The following is a 14,274-nucleotide window of genomic DNA, read 5'->3' on the forward strand; positions in this document are numbered from 1 at the left end:
AAATAGCCCAAAAGAAGGCAGGAAAAGGAAAACAAAGGAACATAAAACAGGAAATGAACAGGAAACAAAAGACATAAGACAACTGACTTAAATCTAAACATATCAGTAATTACATTATATACATGATCTAAACATACCAATTAAAAGTCAGAGATTGTCAGGATGGGTTTTTCAAATAGTTCTAATTATATGCTATTTACAAGAAACGTTAAAAATATATAACAGTATAGGTAGTTAAAAGCAAAGGATGGAGAAAGGCATACCATGCAAAGACTAATCAAAAGAAAGCTAGAGTGGCTATATTAGTGTCAGACAAAGTAAACTTCAGAGCATAGGAAGTTATCCAAGAGGGACATTAGTACTGATAAGAGGGTCAGTACATTAAAAGGAAATAACAGTCTTAAGTGTGTATGCATCTAACAACAGAACTTCAAAATACGTGAAGCAAAATCTAAAAGGAGTAACAGACAAATCCACAATTATAGTTTGAGACTTTGACTCTCTCGTCTCAGTATTTAATAGATCTAATAGACAGGAAATCAGCCAGGGTATAGAAAAAGTGAGCAGCATCGTTAACCAACTGCATTTAGTTGACATTTATAGGACACTCCAACCAACAACAGCAGAATATATGATCTTTCCAAGTGCAGATGTCACATTCACCAATAAAATATGTTATCTGACCATAATGGAATTAAACTAGAAATGCATAACCAAAGGATAACCAGAAAAATCTCCAAGACTTGGGAATTAAACTGCATATATCTAAATAATAAATGAGTGAAAGAGGAAGTCTCAAGGGAAATTAGAAAATGTCTCAGATCAATAATCTAAGCTTCTATCCCAAGAAATTAGAAAAGGAAGAATAAAATAAATTAAAATCAAGCAGAGGGAAGGGAATAATAAAGATGAGAACCGAATTCAATAAAAAATGAAAACAAAAATAATAGAGAAAAATCAGTGAAACCCAAAGCCAGTTCTTTGGAAAGATCAATAAAACTGATAAAGCTTTAGCAAGAGTGACAGAGGAAAGGAGAGAAGCACAAACTACCAATATCAGGCACGAAAGAGGAGATACCACTGAATCCAGTAGACATTAAAAAGGATAACAGTAAAGGAATACTGTGAACAGTTCTTTGCATAAAATCCAGCAACTTAGATAAAGTGGATCACTTCTCTGAATACCACAAACTACAAAAACTCACTGAAGACTAAATAGATAGCATATGAATAGTCTTATAACTGTTAACAAAATTGAATTTGTCGTTTAAAAACCTGCCAAAGAAGAAATCTGCAGGCCCAGATGGTTCGCTGCTGAATTCCTCCAAACATGTAAAGAAATACCACCAATTTACACAATCTCTTCCAGAGAATGGAGGAGAAGGGCACACTTCTTAACTTACTGTATATGGCTAGCATTACTCTGATACCAAAACTAGACAAAGACAGTACAAGAAAGAGAAAACTACAGACATATCTGTGAACATCATTGCAATATCCTCAACAAAACATTAACAAATTGAATTCAGCAATATATAAAAAAGAACAATACACTACAATCATGTCGGAGCTTATTTCCAGAATGCAAGGCTGGTCCAGTGTTTGAAAATAAATCAATGTAATCCACCATACTAACAGTCTAACGAGAAAAATCACATGATTATATCAATAGACATCCCCCCCCCCCAAAAAAAAGCCTATATACACATTTGGCAGAACAGGACATCCACTCATAAAAACTCTTGGCAAACTAGAAGTAGAAGGGATATTCCTCAACCTGTTAAAGGGCACCTATAAAAATCCTATAGCTACCATCACGATTAATGGTAGAGACTGAATGCTGAACGCTTCTAAGATAAGGAAGGAGTTAAGATGTCAACTCTCAACATTCCTGTTCAACGTTATCCTGGAAGTCTTAGCCAGTGCAGTACATCAATAAAAAGAAAAGACACAGAGTTTGGAAAGGCAGAAATAAAACTGTCCCTATTCACAGATGACATGATTGTCAATGTAGAAAAACCCAAGGAATCTACCCAGAAAACAAACCAACAAAAATTAATTTTGACTAATGTGAATTTAGTAAGGTTTTGAGGTAAAAGGTCAACACAAGTCAATCCCATTTCCATATATTAGCAACATTCAATTGGAAACCAAAAGGTAAAAGAGCAAGTACCATTATAATAGCTCAGAGGAAAGTTAAATGCTAGGTGCAAATTAACAAAACCTGTACAGGGTCTGTATGCTGGAAACTACAAAACTGCTAAAAGGTAATTTATTTGGTGTATAAACCATTTCATTCAGTTGTCAGCAAGATTTCTCTGCTTATCCTCAAATTACATTTGAGGACAGATTCCAAAGTAGCAAATCATATTTTCATGCATCTACCTACATCTGTGTCGTATGAAGTAGGTATACCAGGGGACAATCTATATATTATATTTATATATGTACGTATGTATATTATGTGTGAGTGTGTGTGTGTGTGTATACATACACATATATAAATATATAAATAAAATCTTCAACATATCTAATTTTAAGAACATTCAAACAATGCCAAGTTTTGGTTCTTTTTCTAACAGAGGATCAATTGCATTCATAATGTCATTTGAAGTTGTATTTTATACTTAATCTACCCATTCATCTTTGTCAGCAGCTGCTTAGGAGCTGTTATAAACATGTTACACAATACTTCCACAAGTACTGTGCGTGTCAACTGTGTGATTTTTTTGGATTTCAGTTTGGAAGATATAAATGACACACATTTTTTTTAAAGTTTAATTGAATATTTTCTCCTTTTATATCAGCTTTCCATTGCTTTCTGATTTTTAGTTTTCCTCATTTAAGTGTTGTGGTTCACATATCTATCTATTCATTGCAAAAAGGGGCTTATAAAGTTAATGCCTGGAATTCATATGAGTATCACCAGGGAATTTGATTATTATAACCTGTTTTCTGAGGCCATAACAGATTTTAGTTTTGTACTTTAGTATTCACACATAAAGCCTTTTTTTTTTTTGCTGTACGCGGGCCTCTCACAGTTGTGGCCTCTCCCGTTGCGGAGCACAGGCTCCGGATGCACAGGCTCAGCAGCCATGGCTCACGGGCCCAGCCGCCCCGCAGCATGTGGGATCTTCCCGGACCGGGGCATGAACCCGCATCCCCTGCATCGGCAGGCGGACTCTCAACCACTGCGCCACCAGGGAAGCCCACACATAAAGCCTTTAGAATGTGATCCCCTACAGTTTCTGACTGGGCTGAACACTCAGGGCATGGTAATAAAAAGAAGCACTTCACTTTGAGTCTAAGAGCTAATCATCTTCATAACAAACCTTGATTAAAAAAAAAAGGCACCCTGTACAAGCTGCTGTGACCGTTCATTCATTGCCTAGACATACAGAACATAAAGCAGTTTAGGAATGTTGGTTATTCTACTCAACACCATAAGTTAATAACCTTGATGAAGAAATTTCAAATGTGCTGATTAAATTCACAGTTGACACTAGTTAGAATGGTTACTATTCTAGAAAATAGGAATCAAATTTGGAATGATCTTAACCATTGGAAAAAAATACCTTTAAAGCAGAGTAAAACTAAAGATGAATTTAGATACTATCCATAAAGACAGAAGAACAATAAAAACATATGAGAAAAGGTATTAATGGGATGGAAGTATTAGCTCTCGCCTTTCTCATCCAGTAGCTAAAACTTTGGAAACGTAGAAATGACCTGGACATCCTCATTTAACAGTGAGAGAAGGTCTCTCCTCCCTCCCCTTCCCGCCTTTCTGCTCAAGGCAGCCAGTCCAGACCCATTCCCTTCCCGTTTGTACCCTTGTGGTTCTGTCCGTGACGACTTTACTCTCACATACTTAGGCCCACAAATTCCCGCATTTCATTGGCCTGACAATATCTGCTTGTGATATCTTATATTCCCCCCAAATCCTGCTATTTCTGTGCCTCTCTCTCTCTCTCTTCTTTGTAATCTAACCTCTAGTTCCTGATTTCTAGTCATTTGTAACAACGGTGGTAAAAGAAAGTTTCCTCCCAATCATAATGACCACGAACTGAATAACAAATCTGTTACTTCCGGGGGAGGGAGAGGGGGCAGTAAAAAGCCAATCCTGTTCTGTCATGTAAGCTCTAACACGGAAGCTTATCCTTTAGGTTACGTCAACAGCAAACCTTCCTATGTGCCAAATGCTATGCATGCTGAACTTGCTCAGGTCTCACAGCAGCCCTAAGAGGCAGGCACTGTGGACAGGGAAGCCACATTTACAGATGAAGTTCCCAAGAGGCTCGGTCAATTGCCGGGTGATGCTGCCGGGCTAACTGAACACCTGACTGCTACTCCGTATTGCCTTTGCTCTTAGAACTGAGCCTGAGCATGGCCACAGCAGTCAGGCCCGAGAGCCTGGAGGGCACTTAAGTAGCACTAAAAAATCATGAAATGCTGGCAAATACATCCTGTCGGAGGGTCAAAGAAATTTTGGTTGTGCAAGTGTAGGGAGGAGAAAAACGTTAATTGGGTTTCAAACATACGAAGGATTTGTTGAAGAATAATGAATGTTCCGTTTCAGTCGAAGACTTTCCGAAGGAAGACGTGCAGAGAGGGCGATCGGGAGTACCTCTGTTGGGTGGGAGGAACCCTGTCTTACCATTAGGTCTAAGGAATGACAAACCAGGAGGTTGTGAAGGGCCCATGAGATGAGTCTCAAACGGACGAATGTGTTCAAGATGTTGTGATTCAGTTGATCGTGACTGTAATTTCCCCATTTAATTTTGAGCAGATATGCTTCTTCATTCTTATTCTTAATCTAATGTTACCTAAAATGTGGATAGAACTTTAGAACTGAAGACAGGTAGTTCAGCCCCATACTTTACAGACAGGAAAACAGAGTCAGAAGTTAGATGTGTGTTGTCATAGGAATACCTGCTAAGGGCCAGAACTGAGTTTTGACCCCAGGTCTCCTGACACCATGTCCACAGCTCAGGCTGCTTTTTGGGGGTTTTGATAGTCACAGAAGAAAGTGTTTTTGAGAATTTCTACTTAATAGAGTGAGATTGCTGTGTGCATAAGAGTGGGGTGTAAGTTTTCACTGATTTATGAACTGTCCTTTTTCTTTGTGTAGTATGAACCCAGAGGACCTGGTCGGCCCTTGTACCAAAGAAGAATCTCATCTAGCTCAGTCCAGCCTTGTTCTGAAGAAGTAAGCACTCCTCAAGACAGCCTTGCCCAGTGTAAAGAGCTTCAGGACCATAATAACCAATCTTCTTTCAACTTTTCCTCCCCGGAGTCCTGGGTAAACACCACCTCATCTACCCCCTATCAGAACATTCCGTGCAATGGATCCAGCAGGACAGCTCAGCCCAGAGAGTTGATAGGTAAGACAGGGTTGGGGGTTGCCACGATTGCAGTTTTAACTACTCAGCTCCTGGGTATTTATGGAGTTTTTCTTCTCCCATTCCTTCCATTCGCATTTATCTTGGAACAGTATTTAATGCTCATAGCTCGTAGGTGTGCCTCAGGGTACACATTAATTTAGGACGATATTGGTTCCATGTTTGTGGTCTGGAAGGTAAGTAGACCTACCCGTATTTGGGAACTGATCATTTTGATCATTTTAACCTGTGAATGCGTGAAAGAAGTAAGGGAACCTAGAATGTATTTCTAAATCAGATCACCTTTGCTTGGGAAAAGCTTGTTTTCTGGATTTTCGTGTTTTCTTCTGGGTTGGGGGCGGCAGTTGGTTAGGTCAGTTTCAGTTTTCAAGGATTTATTGTCAGTAAAGTTGTTGACAGTTTGCTACACAATAGAGTTTGGCCATAAGAGAAACCAGTAAAGTCTGACATTTTGAGATTTAGAAATCCAGTGTTTATTCCTTATATTCTAATGAACTGAGAAATCCAAGTCCAAAGAAGAAAAGAAAGAAGGCATAGGAAGGCCTTGGAATGGATATGGCTGTAAACCTGTGTGCTGGGAAGTCTGAAGTCTTCTTCAGCCTTGAACGCGAGTGCACGTTTATCTTTCCTTTGTTTCCCTCTTTTTTATGTGGAATGTAAAGAATGATACTGTTTGAGTTCTCCCGATCTATATAGCCTTCTCTTTGTAGGCTGTAGTCATTTATCTTTGTGAACAAGTCTGTGATCGTCGGTGAATTTCTGCCTTGATAGCATCAACCTTTGTATTTTAAATTAATTTTGTTCATCTTTAGAATGTGAATCCATTGTGCCTGTAACTGACCCATTTTGGAGTATGTGCCATACAAGCATATTTTTAGAACAATAGACATGGTAGGTCAAAAAGCATTAAAAAGGTATTGGTTTCTTTCCTGTCAAGAGACAGGGTCATTTTAATCTTTAAACATTCGTTAGTACCTTCTATGGTTAAAGTGTTGTATTTTGCCTGGGACTGCTTTGTCATTTTAAAGGTCTAACAGAAATGCACTCATCATATTTGAATTTCCTGAAAAACATCTAAATTACAAATAAGTGATGAAAATTTGTTACTTCTTAGTTGTTTTGTGTATTATAATTTATTTTAAAGACAACATCATTTCTCCTTTTTTTCTGCCTAAATTTTAAGATAGCTTTTGGCCGAAATCAGTAAAAATCTGATAAAGTTGAAGTTTCCTGAGCCCAAAGCACATGTCATTTATGGTGTCTTCTCCACAAATATAAAATTCTTATTTTCTTCATTGCTAGGAGACAAATAGTATTCTTTAGTTGAAAGTAACACTTAGCTAAGTATTTAAAAATTAATTCAAAATCACTACTATCCTGAAGCACAGCTTCTTGTCTAACAGTATGTATGTGTGTGTGTATTTCTTATATTTTATTCTATTTTATATTTTCATTTCATTTTTAGAGGAATGTAGCAATTGCCGGTGGTGAATCAGAAGGAAAATAATCACCACTTGGGGAACTTCTTTCTGAAGTTTGAGACTTATTTCTTGAGTTGAAGGAAATTGTTCATATTATATTGGTTTGGAATTTGAAAGAGGTCATGATATGGCCATATTTTCTCCACAATTACAAGCCTGAGAGCAAAGCTCATGTCTCTGACCTTTTTGAACTTTGGATTTCCCATTTTGGTACTGATCACACTTGGTAAATGCCTGCCTGCTGAGTGAGGAGATCATGAGAATAGACCCTGTGCGATCGAGGGGGTGATCCAGTCTCACTGCGGGCCCTCGGTGTCCTCAGCGAGGGTGGGGATCGTCTCTCCAACACATATGTGTTCGGGTTCTATTCACTTCTCTTGGTGACAAGGCATACTTTATCAAGCATTTTCTTTTTATGCACAGATGAAAATTAAAGATTAGGTAGAGATATGTGTTTTGAAAAAAGTCATTGGTTGCCAGATTAGTAAATTCATAGTTTTAAAGAATAGTTTGTCTTACCAGGAGCATATATGGTAAATCAGATTGACAGAGATCTTACATTCATGATTGGATAAGCGTGTAGGCATTAGGTTAAACTGCCTCTAAAATATTGTTCTGTAAGTATTTATTATTTACTTGAAAACATTCTAAACTCTAATTATATTGTCATGAAGATGAGAATATGGGTAAATAAGACTTAGTAAAGTAAATAAAAATAGTAAGTTTTTGAACAGCCAGTAAAATGTTTATTTTGTATATTAGGCAGTACAGGCCACTTTTATATTGAAGTGTTTATTAAACTAATGCTCTTAAAAACAATTGTTTCATTCACAAAATCAGTGACATTTAGACAGAAAGGTGGTAAACGTTCCAGAAAGCTGTTAAATGGCTTAAAATAATTTTGAACAATTTTGTGAATTTTTAAAATAATAAGATGAAATTAGCATAATGAATCAATGAAATACTAAAACTAAAAAATGAAATATTTTCTCCTTAACTTTCCACAAATAGGTAATAAACGCAAGGGAAAATGTCCATAAATGTCAGTAATCAAAGATGTGCAAAGTAGAACTACAAGATAATTATTTATTTATAAAATAAGCTGAAGTTAAAACAAATAGTAACACTAGTGTTGTGATGTAGTAGGGAAATGAGCAAGCGTTGTTGGCTGAGTATAAGTGGGCAGTATTCTCCTGCAGGGAAGCTTGGCCATAGTTAATCGAAAACTTTCACTGTGTATGTACTATACGACCCAGCCATTGTACCTCTAGGGATTTATCCTAAGGGAGCAGTCGTGAATACTTAGGAATATTTATCTATAATAACATTTATCACAGTATAGAAAAGTGAAAAATTGACTATTATCCATATTTCTAAAAATGAGAGATTACTTTAAAAAGTTACGAAATATCTGCGTTATATGACATCCTTAGGGAAAAATGCACCAGCAAGTTAAATTAGCTCTGGTATTTGGAAGTATGAATGACTTATTTTCTTCTTTGGCCTTTGTGTAATTTCCAAGTTATGCTCAATGAATATGTATTATGATTTTAATCCAATCTAATGTTAGTTAAACTTTTAAAAGATTGAAAGCAAAAGCAATGTTTAAAACAAGGTATGATTTGGGGGCCATAAAATTAGTTAGGAAGAGTGGAGTCGAATATTAAAGGACCTTGGAATTCGGCAGATGATAGGAAACGTGAAGTAAAGTCTACAGCAGCTTTCCCCACCGTATTCCATGTTTCCTTACATATTACAAGAAAAGGGAGTATTTTTAAGAAATTGAATCCAGGTGCTGCTGTTTCTTAGGTTAATAATAGAAGCTGTTTTAACCAGAAGTCTGCATATAGAGCTCATTTTTATTTAAGAAAGAACCTGTCTTTTCCCATTTTCAAACTGTGAGCAGTTAATATAATAGCAAAGTGTGCAATTGTACAGGTTAGTTTTTTGAAGCAAAACCTTCAGACTTGGCCTTTAGTTTTGTATGTTTAGTTATCACAGTTCACGTAGTTAATTCTTCTTCCAGTGTTTATGAGATGGAGAAGTTCAGTTAGATGTGTTGTGATTGCAGAGTGTTGTGGCAGAAGTTGTCTGTCCTTGTGGCTCTCCTGTCGCTGAGTTCCTGGAGATGAGAACCAGCTGTGACACACTGAACTAGTGAGATGCCTGAGGGTCGCTGGGCTTGCCCTTAAATCGGTGCTACTCTTCTTTGCTTCTAGCTCCGCCCAAGACCGGCAAACCCCCTGAGGATCATCTGAAGCCTGAAAACCTTGAGGGGTCCAGTTCCTTCAATTACAGCGTCCTGCAGCATCTCGGCCAGTTCCCCCCACTCATGCCCAACAAGCAGATCGCGGAGTCGGCCAGCAGCAGCAGCCAGCAGAGCTGTGGAGGCAGCAAGCCCGCCATGTCGTACGCCAGCGCTCTGCGGGCCCCGCCCAAGCCCAGGCCCCCGCCGGAGCAGGCCAAGAAGAGCAGCGACCCTCTGTCTCTGTTCCAGGAACTCAGCCTGGGGAGCTCATCGGGCAGCAATGGCTTTTACTCCTATTTTAAATAATCACTTTTTTTTCCTCCAGGGAGAGTGTTTTCATTTCTGTTTGTATCAGTAGAATTAAGATAGCTGGACTTCACCTATAGATGCACAGTTCCCTTTGTTTTAATATTAAGTATGTTCTCAATTGCTTTGCTGCTAGACTTGCAACTAATTTTTTTTTTTACAGTATATTCCATTATTTTGCATTTTTGACATGAGTCGGAATTTTGACAGCTTTTATGTGGAATAAAAAATATTTTTAAATTTGTGTATTGTTACATATGTTTGCATCAAGCTAGCAGCTAAGAGGTTAATTGTGCAACTATTAAAAAAGGAGAAAAAAAGTTTGTCTAAAATGTATTTAAAAAGAAAAAAAAATTGTAAGTAGCATTTACATTTATTCAGTAATATTACCATACGCTGGGTTTCTGTACCAGAAATGGCCAGTTGATGTACAAATGTATGTTATTTTTGCTTAAATTCATTGAAAATTTTTTAAAAAAAAGGGGGCAGCATCTTCTAAATACTTTAAGTTTTATCAGCTTTTTTTGGTGACAAGATGCTGCATTCTAAAACTTTTATAGTTTTAGACTACGTATGATGTGCTGTTGTAATCTCCATCCACTGTAGGATAGAGTTAAAGGCATTCTTTGCAGGTGTATTTCATATGCCACTGTTTTTTGTAACATGAAAAAAACAGTGGCATACTTAATTATTTTTTGGACAAGCTACACTTTAAGCTTGTTTTTAATGTTAATTTGATAGTGTGTGTTTTTTTTTAAACAAATCATGAAGCTGAAAAATTTTTAGGATTGTTGGTGCTTAGTAGACTTGATAACTATTTTAAAAATGCGTGAATTTAGTAACATCTTCTTTTCCTCACTATGCATGTGTAAATGTTCGTAATCTGGCTTCCCCTCTCCAGTGGTATAAAGAGTTGTGCCGCTTTAAGGTTTTTTTTCCCTCCAGTAAAAATTTTGGTACCTTTATTTGATGTTTACATTAAAATGTGACATTATACATGGCAATTCAAATATTTTGCTAACTGTTTTGTTTGAGGAACATCATTAAAGAAGAAATATAATGTTTGTCAAAGATGTATCAAAATTCATCAAAATCTGGGGCAAGAAGCTGCCCTTGTTTTCATGTCTTTTGATTCTTCTAAAAGAACCCCACTGAACTTGTACAAAAATATACAATTTAAACAGCTATCTTAAATATCCTACAGTCTAAACATTGTTTTGAATGAACTTTGGTAAAATCCAAAGAACAACGTTTACCCTCTTAAAACTTGTGGTCTTGTAACACTTTTGAAACGATGCATGTCCATATTGTTTTCCTGATCTAGTAGTACTACTTTTATACTTCAGAGATATCTTGAAACTACAATATAACCTTTTTTAAAAAAACATGAAATAATAAGGTAAGGTTGGGAAACACTGCATATCCTGAACGGACCCTCATGATCCGTTCAAAACTAGTTTTCTTTCGGAAGACTGCCTTTGAATAGGCCATCGTCTATTCGCGGTCCATTTTTAAAGCAGAGTTGAAAAGTGGAGGGCAAAGAAGAGCGTCTGCGACTGGAGTTTAGTTGGTGTCAGCCAGCAGTAGTCCCCTGTAAGCCTCGGACAGTTTGGGAGAAGAGAGTGCCTTTAGTTAAAGGCTGTCAAGCTCTAGGACAAATGAAGAGAACCTCTTTTTTATTCAGTTCTGTCCTTCTGCCCAGAGTGCAGTTCACTTCTCTGTGGCTTCACGTTACAGGCTGCAGGTCTCTGTGTAAGGCGGCAGATGTAGACGTGTAGACTGCAGACGTGCTAGTGGTTAGTATAAATCACAGTTGGAAAACGGAGCCAGCAAGTTACAGCACCTCGTTTTCTCTGTAAGATGTCAGATTTTACTCAACACAGTCACAAGAAAAGAAGAAAAAGTTTTGCCATATAGCTGTGTATTTCTAACTCTGTGACAAAACTCAAGATACAGCCCAAATGAAAATGAGATCCCCCTGCTGTGAGGATGTCGGTGAAGAATAATGTTCTTGTCAGTGATGATTCCCCTCCCCCGAAAATATACAGGACTGCGACGCAAGCCAGGTCAGTGGTCGAAAGCATGCTGATCTGACCAAGACAGAACTCTCCCATCAGGGCTGTCAGTTAACCCCTCGTCATAAAGTAATTGCCTAATCATCTGCTTTCCATACTTGAACCTTTAAAAGATACCAGTTTTAAAATTATTTATATTTAAATGTGCCCACCCTGCTGCCCTTATATATTGATGGAAGCTTTGCGTAAGGAAGCTGTTACGTTGTTGTGACTTTGCTGTCCTAAGCAGTTATTTCTAAAAAACTGAAAGTAGCAGCTACCTCTTAGTCCGCTGCTCTGCTGAGAACGTGTGTTCCTCACTTCCTTATCGTTTCTACAGCCAGTCAAGGATTCGAATGTTTCCATCTCAGCTTTACTTAATGCCATCTTTCCAACTGTGCTTTAAATGTAATGTATACATAATAATATCTTGTAACAGTTTTGAGAAAGTCTTACTGCAAGAATCATTGCAAGTTTCCATTGAAATGAGGCGTGGCTTCTGAGTACCGTTCATCCTGTTGGATATTACTTGGGTAGTGTTAGCAAGTGCCCACGAATCAGACTTAAAAAACAACTTACAGTCGGCCTTCCGTATCTGCGGGTTCCATGCCCACCAATTCAGCAAAGCATGGGTCAAAGATATAAAAAAAAAAAAAAATTCCAGAAAGTTCCAAAAAGGAGAACTTGAATTTGCCATGCGCTCGCAACTATTTGCATAACATTTATATTGAATTAGGTATCATAAGTAATCTAGAGATGATTTAAAGTATATGGGAGGATGTGTGGAAGTTATATGCAAATGCTACGTCATTTTATGTAAGGGACTTGAGCATCCTCGGGTTTTGGTAGTCCTGGGGGTCCTGGAATGGATCCCCTGCAGACACTGAGGGGCGACTGTGTTTTATATTCTAGGTCCAACCTTAGAGTTCAGATGGAACTTTTTTTTTTAAAGCTTGATGTAAGCTCTGGGATAATACCAAGTATTACCAACTTCCTTTTCTTCCAAAACAGGTTTCTTCTAAGTGCAGTTAGTTGTTCACATGTCTTTCTACTTCTTTGTTCTTTATATCACTCTGAAGTTTCCTTTTTCTTGCCAGAACTATTTTTTATTAATTTTACTTTTTAATTTCAGTGCTACTGAGATTTTCTTTTTTTACCTTAAAGAAATTCTTTTGGGTGATAGAATTTGTAGCGTTTTCATGCTAACTTTTTTTTCCTATCTAAAAATGAATTTCTGTTAAGATCTGAATGAGCCTCATTCAGTGTAACATGGATATTTTCTGGGGGGTTTTTCAGAGGGGTTTTGGTTGCCATTTGGCATGTGCTTGGCCAAATTGTTATAGCAGAGCTTTGTTTTTGATTAATCAGCAGTTAATTATTGATCATTTAAACAACATGACTTTCATTTTCCTTTCCTCAGACAGAATGCTTTCTCTCCAGGTCATTTTGTATGTGTGAAATAATAAACTGCGTGGTTTTTTTTCATCAGAGATTCTAGAATAAGTTTGAGTTTGGTGTGAACATCAATTGGTCTTTTCAGTTCAAAGAACTGCAGAATAAGTAAAATAATCAGAATTCCCACTGAATAAGCATTACCTAATTAAACATAGCGATCTCCAAGACCTATTTGTGAAAATAGTTTCCTTTTTTATGGTGGCATTGAAATTGCTGAGAAAGTAACTGAATTCCCTACCTTGAGATAATTAAGATACAGTATTATCTTGCTCTGGTATAGTTGATCTTACGTGTTTAATATTTTCCACGTATATACATTTCAAGAGCAAAGCTATAAACATATAGGAATGTATCTCTAGCGACCTGCGCTGGAGAGAGTCACCTTGCCTAAGAGCCAGTGTGTGAAAACCGATTTCAAGTTAAATTTCAGATTTCAGCTGTTGTTATTAAGGAAATTAAATTTACTGAAATCGCCATTTTAAGAAGAGACACCTGCTATCCTTAGAATTGTTTCCTACTGGAGCTGTTTGTAAAAAGAGAACCCAGAAAAAGCCTATAAAAATACAAGATTAAAACTTTAAATGTATTGCAAGATACAAATTGCTACCTTAAATGTTACTTAGGCGCTCTGGTGTTTCTTCTAGCTCCACAAAGGTAGTACTTTGTCTTTTATGATTTACCGACGTCGTTTCTTGCTAACCATCCCTTTAACTATTGAGAAACCCTCAATTTCTACCACCACCCTCATGTGCGCTCCTAAATCTCAAAGGATATGTCTTAATGGATCTGATGTTCACTCCGCTTTTTGCCACCTGACCCACACAGTATTGAGCAACTAGAAATAACGGATAATGTTCTAACCATGATTTCTTGTTCAGAATATCAGCTAGTGATGTCCGCCACATTGGTATAACGGTAACAGGAAGGAGCAAGCGGCACGTTAGTCTTCAGAGAGCTCGTTACGTTAGGTTTCTCGAGTTCTCCATCTGCTTGGGGTTGGGTATTTATGGGCTGAGGCTTCCCTGTGAAGCTGCTAAATTCACACTACTCCCATACCTGTTTAAGTAGCGATTTGAAGACCATTGTTGTAAGGAGTGAATCAATCTTACTGGCATTTAACATTCTCTTAAAGCACATTCAGGAAGTGGCATTGTTATTACTTTAAATTAGAATATGAGATTAAGCAGATCACAAAAAATTTTAATGTAACATTTAAATTTTTTGAAATGTTTGAAAATATCTACTTTGGAATAAACCTTAAGGAAACAGTCACAGGAGCTTCTAAATGTTTTTGAAGGGAGATACCTAACAGAAAAGAATATAGGCTT

At 37.3% G+C, this 14,274-nt stretch overlaps 1 protein-coding gene across 1 annotated transcript in view; it reads left to right on the forward strand.

Annotated features, from left to right (window-relative positions):
- The window catches only part of HELZ (helicase with zinc finger), a 148,964-nt gene extending 139,527 nt beyond the window's left edge, over positions 1 to 9,437 (forward strand). Inside the window, exons 32-33 of the mRNA XM_065896821.1 lie at positions 5,132 to 5,384; positions 9,103 to 9,437. Coding sequence (XP_065752893.1) covers positions 5,132 to 5,384; positions 9,103 to 9,437 — 588 coding nt within the window. The remainder of the gene's footprint in view (positions 1 to 5,131; positions 5,385 to 9,102) is intronic.
- The last annotated feature ends 4,837 nt before the right edge of the window (positions 9,438 to 14,274 follow it).

The sequence above is a fragment of the Phocoena phocoena genome, chromosome 19, assembly GCF_963924675.1.
Source record: "Phocoena phocoena chromosome 19, mPhoPho1.1, whole genome shotgun sequence".
NCBI classification, from domain to species: Eukaryota; Metazoa; Chordata; class Mammalia; order Artiodactyla; family Phocoenidae; genus Phocoena; species Phocoena phocoena.